The sequence below is a fragment of the Mercurialis annua genome, linkage group LG3, assembly GCF_937616625.2.
Source record: "Mercurialis annua linkage group LG3, ddMerAnnu1.2, whole genome shotgun sequence".
NCBI lineage: Eukaryota > Viridiplantae > Streptophyta > Magnoliopsida > Malpighiales > Euphorbiaceae > Mercurialis > Mercurialis annua.
Window position 1 is genome coordinate 51,569,432 of NC_065572.1, and position 11,039 is coordinate 51,580,470.

Consider the following 11,039-nt stretch of genomic DNA (forward strand, 5'->3'; position numbering starts at 1 on the left):
CGAGTGAGAATGGACAAAAAAACAAAACCCCGAACCTGCTGCCCGCACCGCCGCCGCCAAAACAAGGTGGTGGCACCGCCACTACAACCTGCCGGCACCGGCAGTCACACCGGCGCCGTGTTCCTCGCACCTAGATCCCCAGAACCTGCTTCCCAGATCTTTGAGACTTCGATCCAAACTTCCAAACGTGTTTTCGGACTCATTCGGGCTCCGAATTAAGCCCAGTTTGATTCCAGACGAAGGGAATATAAATAGTTTAATTTTTTGTATTGTAACATGCCAGACCCGATGTAAAATGAACCTCTAAGCCCATTGATGTAACATAAATTATAAACTGGGCCCACGAGCCCGAGGCCCACAAACCCAGCAACTTCCAGAGCAGATTTCAGGTTCACTAGAACTTGGAATCAACCATGGTTCAAACCGACTAAACCGTATCGACGGACAACTTTCGTGTTCTAACCAGGAGCCAATTCTGACCACACCGACGGTCAAACTTATGTGGATGCCAGACACTCAAAAAGTCAACGAGGTTTAAAAAAATCTCTAACCTTGTATGTATACTAACAGTACATGGGCCAGTCGATATTGTTTACCGCTTTCCAAAAGCATACCAAATCAAATATTAACCGGTTAAAGGACTAATCACATAAATTAGCTAAATAATGCAACTCCATCCAGTCACTTAGACATCGTAAGATTAATACAAAAAAGTAGTAACGGTTATATAGGTTTTTCAAGATCACCTAATAACATCAATCTCACTTAGACATCCGGTTTTAGGCTTTGTGCATGTATTCAATCCACACCATCCAGACTTATGCTATTTGCTAGAAACCGCCAGGTTTAGATGTATTCTTAGGAGTACTTGCTACTTGCTTTGCATGTCCAGTCTAGATCGAGTCATATGCACATCAAGCGTGTTTATCACTTTTCAGACTTGTTTACTTCCAGCACCATATCCTATGAACTGCATATACTGTTGAGATGAGATTAAAACAAATATATCCAATAAATAAACCCGGTAACCGATAAGCCAAGCACACGAGTCTCAGGGAGGTCAACGAACCTGGTCTTTTGGTCTGATGTACGGTAATCTTGCACATAAGCGAGTAAGGTCACCTAGTCGGTTAAAAGGCATTTCCTAGTTGAACTAGGTGGGGACTCCATTTTTCAAACCATTTCCAGATCAAGAAGTCAGCCATAAGGCTTGGGCGAGCGGCCCCCGAATCTCGCTCCGCTCATAGTGGCGACTCCACTAGGGACTAAAATCAACTGTTTTTAAATATAAAAACGTTTTCATAATCGTTTTAAAAAACGGTTTCCATGGACCTAAGCCGCACGGCTTGCGCCTTATCAATCACCGGTTTTATTTTCCAACCTTATTTGCACTTGTTTTATGACATTAGAATCTTCGCTTCTCACCTACTCTCTAGGATTCCCTATCCATCCCCGATACTCATAGCCGATCTCACGCTCTGGGGTTGCATTCCAACATCCAAAATGTATTATGCGGAGCGGTATCACTCACAGCCCAATACCTCGGTCGTTTGTACTCGTGATTTAGGAGAAATATCAAAGGTATATTAGTCTATGGGAGCCTTAAATTGGTTACTACCAAAACCCATTGACTCAGCCCACATGGATTTTAGCTTAGACACTACCTTCTAAGGAAACACCCAATATATTGTCTGTATTTGAAGCATGTTGTTAATGTAATGATTCTAAATCCAATGCTTTAAAAACTATTATCTCAGTCTTAGTCTTAGGTCTGGCCTAATAAATTTTCTAGTTTCAAAACCAGATTTTCAAAAGATCCTGCTAGGCCAGACCTAAAAGAATTAGATTTGATCAAGTAAAACTCCTATGCTTGATCAAACCTCCAATAACCAGTCTAGTGAAAACTCCTTTCACTAGATATAGGCGCAAGGCTAAATCAAATTCCAAATTTAAAAACGGAATTCTATGTTCATCCTACATGTTTTAATTCCTTCCATGGGATAAAAGAATCATCACATTGACAAATGTCGTCTATTTGCTTTAGAATTACTAGAAGAGGGCTTTGCAGGAACGCCGACTCTTGCATTGCGATACGAGGGTCTAGACCAAACACCTAGGAATAAACCTCGACTGGGACACGTGTGTGGGGAAAATAAGGTTGGAAGGAACAATATGTCTCTGTGATATCGAATTGTTTATTTGTTGTTTGCTACTTGCTACGTGATGTGTTCAAAACTAACCCTGCATTTCATGCATATGCATATCATGCATCTCATGCATCCAGCATCATAAAAATCACATACTAACCTCTTGTGGATACAACCATATAGAAAAATTAGCCTCGACTGCTACTCACAAAGGCAAGGGTCCAGGGTATCAAAGCTCTCAAATCAAACACCTTCGAGATGATGCACCATGATGGAAAAGACCTGGCCGCAGCTGGGGCCATAATGGAATTATTCTTTCGAGAAGATGAGGAGATCGTGAACGAGACAAAACAGACGCAGGGATTTGAAATATTCCAAGACGTCCTCGAAGACCTGAAAGGAGAGCTGAAGGATGCCCCCCATAAGACCTACCAGTCAAAGACCTGATCGATAGCAAACCAGTGACCGTACCCTTGCGGAGGATACCATGGAAGACTTGGAAAAATTCATACTTAGGAATATTTTTAATTTATTTTATGAAACTGATGTAATGTCGGCACCCATTTATGAGGATGACGACCTTTTTGATTCCAAAGTCGATGATATAACCAGTAATTATGCGCATTTGTGTGATGTTTTGCTTGATGGACATTTTTTTCAATGATCATTCCATAAGCATATATGACATTAGTTCCATCAAAACCGATACATTCAATATTGATACAAAGGAAATTCCGAGAGAAAATTTGTTTCAAGTGGCCTTACCCCTGAGACGAGAAAGAGAGTTGAGCAAGTCATCCTAAAAAGAAAATCGGTATTTCCATGATCATACGACGATATACCTGGGATCGACAGGGAAATAGCAGAACATTATCTGCCCATGAACCAGATGCGAAACCGATAAAACAGAAGCTCTGGAGACTCGGGCATGAATGGGCATCCTTAGTAAAAGATGAAGTGAAGAAAAAAGTCGAAGCAAAGTTTCTGGAGGTGGTTCAGTATTCAGAATGGCTGGCGAACATAGTACCAGTACCAAAGAAAGACGGATGTAGCAGGGTCTGTGTGGACTATCGGGATTTGAACAAAGCAACCCCCAAAGATCATTTACCACTACCTCACATAGATGTGCTAATCGATAGCGCACCTGCCAGCGCAATGTTCTCATTCATGGATGGGTTCTCCGGGTATAACCAGATCATGAATAAATCCATGGAAACTTCATGCTGGTAGTATATCAAGCTAAAGGAGAATGGGAAATCATATAAGAAAGACTAAGGCCTTATCATGACCAGTTAATCAGCCTTCTATCCGGATTCGAGTTGCATTTCTCCCACCTCCCGAGGGAAGAAAATCAACAGGCGGACGCCCTAACAACACTAATGTTCGTTTGGGACAACCCTAGGCAAAAAATGATGAAATCGCTGGTCATGGTAAGATCCAAGGGCCCTTGCCATATGACTGAACAAGTAATGAACGTATAATTTTGACCAGAAGAAAATACATGGTTGTATGATGTGCAAAGGTTTATAGAAGAAAGAGAATACCCAGAAGATGTAGACCGTAAAGAGAAATACAGTTTCAATGTCTTTTCCAGAAGTTTCCTCTCCCACGCAGGAATACTATACAGAAGATCCACCGAATGGATGTTGCACAGATGCGTTGCCCAGGCAGAGACAACAACCATCATGGAAGAAGTTTATTCCGGATCATGCAGACCTCATATGAATGGTTATGTCTCAACAAATAATATTATCCCCTAAGGGTACTACTGGCCAACCATGGAATGGGATTGCATCAAAATGGTAAGGCGTTGCAAAGAATACTAAATGTACGGGAATATCCAACATGTTCCGCAGAGTGAATTGTCTAGTCTATCGGCTCCATGACCATTCTCAGCATGGGGAATAGATATCATTGGCGAGATAAGGCCAATAGCATCGAACGGATACAGATACATAATCGTGGCCATAGATTACTTCACCAAATGGGTCGAAGCCAAATCCTACACCAAAATCGGGTCCAAGAAGATGGCACAATTCATCGAGCAACTCCTAATCATGTAGGTATGGGGTCCCACATCATGTAGTAACCGATAATAGAGTTCAATTCCAGAAACACACTAGTGAGCTCCTAAAAGAATATGGGATTGAGAACCACGAGTCTTCACCCTACAGGCCACAGGCTAATGGAGTAATTGAAGCTGAGGGTACTACTGGCCAACCATGGAATGAGATTGCATCAAAATGATAAGGCGTTGCACAGAATACTAAATGTACGGGAATATCCAACATGTTCCGCAGAGTGAATTGTCTAGTCTATCGGCTCCATGACCATTCTCGGCATGGGGAATAGATTCATTGGCAAGATAAGGCCAATAGCATCGAACGGATATAGATACATAATCGTGGCCATAGATTACTTCGCCAAATGGGTCGAAGCCAATCCTACACCAAGATCGGGTCCAAGAAGATGGCACAATTCATCGAAGAATTCCTAATCGTGTAAGTATGGGGTCCCACATCATGTAGTAACCGATAACAGAGTTCAATTCCAGAAACACACCAGTGAGCCCCTGAAAGAATATGGGATTGAGCACCACAAGTCTTCACCCTACAGGCCACATGCTAACGGAGTAATTGAAGCTGCAAATAAGAACATCAAGCTCATGCTTTCTAAGATGGTCGAAACTTATAAGGATTGGTTAGAAAAGCTACCATACGCGCTATTGTGATACCAAACTACTGATCGGACATCTCTCTGGTATACGAGTGTGAGGCCATACTCCCTATCAAAGTAGAATTCAAATCGCTACGAGTTCTCCAAGAATCTAAAATTCTGGTAGAGCAATGGTCAAAAGAGCGAGCCGCCCATATCCTCTTACTCGGGGAAAACAGGTTAAAAACGCTCTTGTATAACCAAATGTATCAGAAAAGGATGGCGAGAGCTTTCAATAAGAAGGTCAGAACACGGAAAATCAAGGCTAGTGATCACGTTCTTAAACATACATGCTCCTTGAATACAGACCCCAGGGGGGAATTCAAGCTGAATTAGAAAGGTCCATACATGGTTCAAAAAGTACTAAGAAAAGGTGCAGTCAGGATTTTAGACCTCGGAGGAAACGAATTCGCAGAGCCGGTAAACATTGACAAGATCAAGCTCTTCCATGTCCAAAAAAGAGATATGTTGAGTTAAAAAATCACAAAGGACGACTCAAGCAAAAGTTGGTGAAGACCTGATGCCCCCATTTCTGGTTGGTGGAGACCTAATGCCTCATGTTTCTGGCTGGTGGGGACCTGATGCCCCCGGTTTTTGGTGTCGGCTTTTAAAGCTAAGGCCTGATGCCTATTATAGTTCTGGAGTAAGGCTGGCGCCTGTTCTGATTTTGGAGCGGAATAGAGGCTCGGAGCATGTTGTTTTTAGAGGGTGATTCCCAAAATGGAGGCGCGACGCATGTTGTAAGGATTTTGATGCTCCCTGCTGTCTGGATTTCTGTCATTGTGTAATGAGGGCATGTCGCTTATTCTGGTTGTTTCCTGGTAACTTAGGCTTGGCGCATGTTTCTTTTGTTGATTAAAGGGATGGAGGCTTGGCGCCCGTAGATTCCGATGATAAGATGGCCTGGCGCATGTTGGTTCTAGAGTTTGTGGGGCATTATTTTGTGAAAATTAGCACTGTTTTCCAGCGAGCTCTTATACTTGTGTATGTCCTCTGTGTTGCCCCCCTCATCAGAGTACCTAGTTTTATGGTCAGGGGAACTGGATGATTTCATGAATATTCTGATTTCTAATTTAGTCCAGCATATATATTTGTCCTGGCGGAACCTACTTGTTTCTATGAAAGCTAATGCGCATTTCAACATTTCACTTGCCGCGGCCGGAAAATACATTAGGAAATTTTGAATTTTTTTAAAGTTTTTGAAATTTTTTGTTCCATTGTCTCAAAGATTTATGCTTTAAAGATTCATGATCATTTGTCTGTTCTTTTTAGGAAAATGCGCTAGTCAATGATTATGATATGCATATACTATAAAAGATCTATTTAGCCGGTTCATTCAATAATTTGTACAATTGAGATATTCCCTGTTTCAAGCGGCCGTACCCCTATTATCAGTTAGTCCTTGTGGATTTTTATAATTGACTATTTTTTTATGTGAGTGTTCTACTCGACCATTGGCTGATAATCCTAGGGAGGACTCTTGTGAGTGCTGTGGCTCACTACTTAGACTGTCCCGCTCCAAGATAGGCTGTTGGGCGACTTCTGGTGGTGGACTTTGTTGGTGGCGTCCTATCCGAGCTAGATAGTCCGTTTTGGCATGTGACCCCCTTCGTAAAACTTTTTATGGTCAAATCTTTTTTAGCCAATGGGCTGGAACCCACTAGGATGCTGCTTTTCTTTTTGAGACAGTTAGATCGACTCACATTTTTCAAGGGTAGAACCTATTAAAAACAATTATCTCTAGAAGTGTTCACTTTTTTATACCGGTTATTGAATGGGCTGGTAACATAGCTCGATTTTATTGTGTATGCAAATTGAAACAATTGAAAAAAAAACATGCCCATCAGGCAAAACATCATATGAATGAGAAAATCTAGACTTCATCGTTGACTCTGAAATTTAAAGAAATCAAATAAACAAATCGTTCATGATAGATGTGGTAATATTTGGAGGTTATATAAGATCAGATCATTATTACAATTGAGTGTCTAGTCTATATGAAATAGTAAAATATCTTTGAATTTGGTCCTCTTCGTGGATGAGAGATCGATCTATTTATAGGCTAGCGTTTGTTCCTTGCCCTTCTTAGTCAATGTGGGTTATGTGTTGATTTGGTGCTTTGGGCTTCGCTTGTGGGCTTGTTCCATCATTAATCCCCCCCCTCTGTTCAGTCTTTACATAGATATTTATGTATGAAATGTGAAGCGGGTTTTTCTTGGGCCGGGTCGTCTTTCTGGTTTTCCTCTTCTCTTTTTCTGTGCCGTTCTAATAGCCTGTTATGCAACATTTAGTGCGTCTTGCACCTTTTGGTGTCTTGTTGTCATTTCGTTTCTCTTTTGTTTTCAAAATTTGTTTGATTTGTCTTTACTTTTCCTTTTTATTCTCTTTTCTCCTCTTGTGTCTTCTTTTATCCTCTTCTGTTTTCTGTATATCGGGTTATTTCTTTTCTGATCATGGCTGATAACTATTCCAAGGCGGTTGCTACTTTGAAGAAGTGGCCATGCACCTTGACCCAAGAGTCCCTGGTTTCGCTCCGGGAGACTTATGGTATACAACATGAACGTCCCGGCGAGGGGTTAGTACGCTTTTTCTCGACTGCCTTCTGGGTCTTCCTTTGTTTTTTAGGAGCAACTTGAGGCTGGTCTTTGCTTTCCGCTGGATAAACTGATGTTTCGATTCTTGGAGTTTTGGGGTATCGCTTTATCCTAGTTGCATCCCAATGCCATTCTCTATTTCATATGTTTGAAGTCGCTTCACAATCTCCACGGCGAGCGTTTGACTCTCAATCGCGTGCATTACTGGATGAATTCACCTTATCGGAAGAAAGACTTGTCTTTCATTTCTTTAAGGTTTCGTTCTGGTATGAATATGTTTGCTGACATTCCTGACACAATTAAGAAGAAATGGAAGCGCAAGTTTTTTTATCATCAGTCATCCGTCCCAGTATCTTGGTCCTACCCTTTGGCGGTCTCAAATTGAGTCGCAGGACCCTTACGAGGTGTCGAATGAGGAGTACGCCCTTATGCAGCGGATCGGGACCTTCTATAATGAAGGGTTCCGGACATATGTTGATTATATCAGTGAGTATTTGTGGCATTGCGCCGCTCCTCCTGTTCCTCCGCCGGTCACGTCTACAACCATTGCTTCTCTACCTGTCGCATTTTTTGTTGCTGGTAACACCCCCCCCCCCCCTTTTGTGTTGGTTTGTTATTGTTTCTTACTGTTTGTATTGACAGGTCTACCGGCTAATACAACTATCGTTGTTGCTACGATCCTGATTTATAGAAAGCATCTACGAAGTGGTGGTTCGGACCTTCCACCCAGGAAAAAGCTTGATACTCGTCCTCCTTGCCCTGTTATGTGCTCTATTCCCTTGTCGTTGACTGGGGCTCTTTGTCCTGCTTCCTCCGGTAGTCGGCTGATGATTCTTCCTTCTACTTCTCCTCTTTCCGCAGCGATCTCGACTCTTCAGTATCTGTTCCTCTTGCTTCAACTGGTGTCGCTGCTTCTCCCGTGGATCCCTCAACTGCTTCTACGTCTTTTCAAGAAGGTGAAGGTGAAGGGGATGAGACAGTTGTTATTTCTGTTCCTCATGGAGGTTCTCACCTGATCCTTCCATTTGGTTGTAATTGCCATAACTTGGGCATCTTCCGCCAGGATCATGATTTTCTTAGGATGATGGAGCCGCCATCCTTTTACCAACTTCTAGAAGGTGAGGATCTCTTCGACTCTGTTGGCCAGGCGCATTTGACCGTCATTGATGGCCTTCGCATTGCTCAACAGCATTATGTTGCTAAGGATTGTGAGCTGGTGGCAGAACAGTCGAATTACTCTTTTGCGGAGTTGCAAGTGAAGGAGGCTTTTATTGAAAGGGATCTTCTGCAAAGGGAGAATGTTGATCTTTGTGCTGAGGTTCCTCGTCTTAAGTCTGAACATGCTGGGGTGAAAGAGGATTTGGACGATTCCACCTTCCTTATCTCTCGTCCACTGAGGCTGCACCGGATGGCTATTCGAGAGAATTATTTGTCCTTGAATCCCGGCAAGGATACTTCGTTCCTTGGGGTTGATGCTCATTCTTTGAAGGAAGAAGCTCAACGTTTGTTGGCTGATCATAAGCTGGCTCAGGCTGCACCTCCTATCGTTGCTCCTCTTTCTACTTCTGATGTTGTTGCTCCAATTCCGGTTAGCCATCTGAGCCTGCCTCCGCTGTCTTTAGGTTTTCCTTATCCTTTTGACTCACAATCTTTGGGCCTGTCGGATCCTAGCATGCCGTTTCTCTCTGAAGGCTATAGATTTTTGAACACACACAACGGTGCTTAATTGATTTGTAGTGTATCTGTAATTTCCTTTTAGCAGTTTGTGCATCTTTTTTTAAACGATTGCCTTGTTCTTCTTTTTGGATTTATTTAAATGTTCTTTCCATCTTTGATTAGTTAATGTTGAATGATTTGCTCGTGGTCGCTTTTCTTGATCTTTTATTTTGTTGTTGTCGTGTTTTTGCTTTCGAGGAATGTTCCTCAAGCTATTTTTGCTTTTGCAATTTGGGAGATGCCCCCCAAGCATTTTATCTTGTTGTTTATTTTCTTTTTCTTTGTTTTTCTTCTGAGAGATGTTTCTCAGCGTAGTGACCGTTGCCCTTTGAGGAATTGTTTCCCTGTTTGTTTGTTGTGTTATGTAATCATACGTATATATTTTGTTCTGCACTTTTTAGCTTCGAGATAACGTTTACTTTTATTCATGATATAATTTCAAGTGTTCTACATTCTAGAATTTGGGCACCTGTTGTCCTTCTATTGTTTCCAAGTAGTATGCTCCTCTGTCGGTAGTCTAGGTTACTCGGTACGGTCCTTCCCAATTGCTCTCCAGTTTTCCTACACCGGCATTGCCTTTCCCTATAGCCGCATCTCTTAGGACCAAATCTCCAGTCTTGAAACTTCTTGGTTGCACCTTTTTATTGTGGTACCTAGCTGTTTGACTTCGGTAGGCTTCGGATCAGATGTTTGCCGCGTGTCTTCTTCCTTCTAACTAGTCCGTGGATCGCCTTAATTCCTCTTCGTTTGTCTCTTCATTGTAGTGCTTTGTTCATATGATGGCATTTTGATTTCACCTGGGATGACTGCTTTTACCCCGTATGTTAAGCGAAATGGTGTTTCCCCGTCCCTTTCCCTGGAGTTGTTCTATATGCACAGACTACGTTGTTCAGCTCCTCCGCCCAGTTGCCTTTTGCTTCATCCAGCCTCTTTTTTAACCCTTTTCATATCGTTATGTTGAATACTTTCATAATTCCGTTTGTTTGGGGGTGCGCCACCGACGTGAATTGTAGATTTATGCCAAGGTTTTCACAGAAACCTCTGAAAGTCGCACTGTCGAATTGCTTCCCATTGTCCGTTACTAGCGTCTTGGGTATGCCAAATATGCATACTACTTCTCTCCAAAAGAACTCGTCCGCCTTGGTCGCTGTTATTGTGGAGACCGCTTCTACTTCTATCCATTTTGTGGAATGGTCGATTGCCATGAAGATGAATTTCTTTTAGTTCTTCTCCATTGGGAATGGTCCCAAAATGTCTATTCCCCATTTTTCGAATGGTCATGGTTTATGCGCGGGCTTGGTTTCTTAGGCAGGGATGTGGGATCTGTCCCCATGTCTTGGACACTTGTCATATTTCTTTACTAGTTCCTTGGAGTCTTCTTCCATGCTTGGCCAGTAATACCCTTGCAGGGATGCTTTTCCTATCAGGGCTGCTGGTCCCTCGTGTGCGTCGCATGTCCCCTCGTGAAACTCACTCAGAATAAACTGCCCCTCTCTCCGAGACACGTATCTGCACCACGGGTGGCTTATAGCCGTCTGGTATAACGTTCCTTCGTAAATTACATATCGACTGGCCATCCTTCTTACTCTTTGTGCTTTGTTCAGGTCTTCAGGTGTCTTTCCCTCCTCTAGATATTTCCATATAGGCTCCATTCATTTATCTCTTGTATGGGGCAACTTGTTGGTACGTCGATTGTTAGTGATGTTATCTCTTCTTTGAATTCCATTCTTTGGAATTTGTCGCTTTTTTCTAATGCTGCTTTTGTTATTTCGTCCGCCTCCGCGTTTTCTTCTCTTTCGATCTTTTTTATTTGTCACTATCCTCCTCGCTTCTCAATTTCTTGTAGACGTTCCTTTGCCTTTTTGTT

At 42.4% G+C, this 11,039-nt stretch overlaps 1 protein-coding gene across 1 annotated transcript; it reads right to left on the reverse strand.

Moving 5' to 3' along the window:
- Nucleotides 1–10,476: 10,476 nt before the first annotated feature.
- Nucleotides 10,477–10,824, reverse strand: LOC126672602 (uncharacterized). The gene has a single exon (XM_050366555.1). It carries the CDS (start codon nucleotides 10,822–10,824, stop codon nucleotides 10,477–10,479), a length of 348 nt encoding a protein of 115 aa, XP_050222512.1.
- Nucleotides 10,825–11,039: the final 215 nt, after the last annotated feature.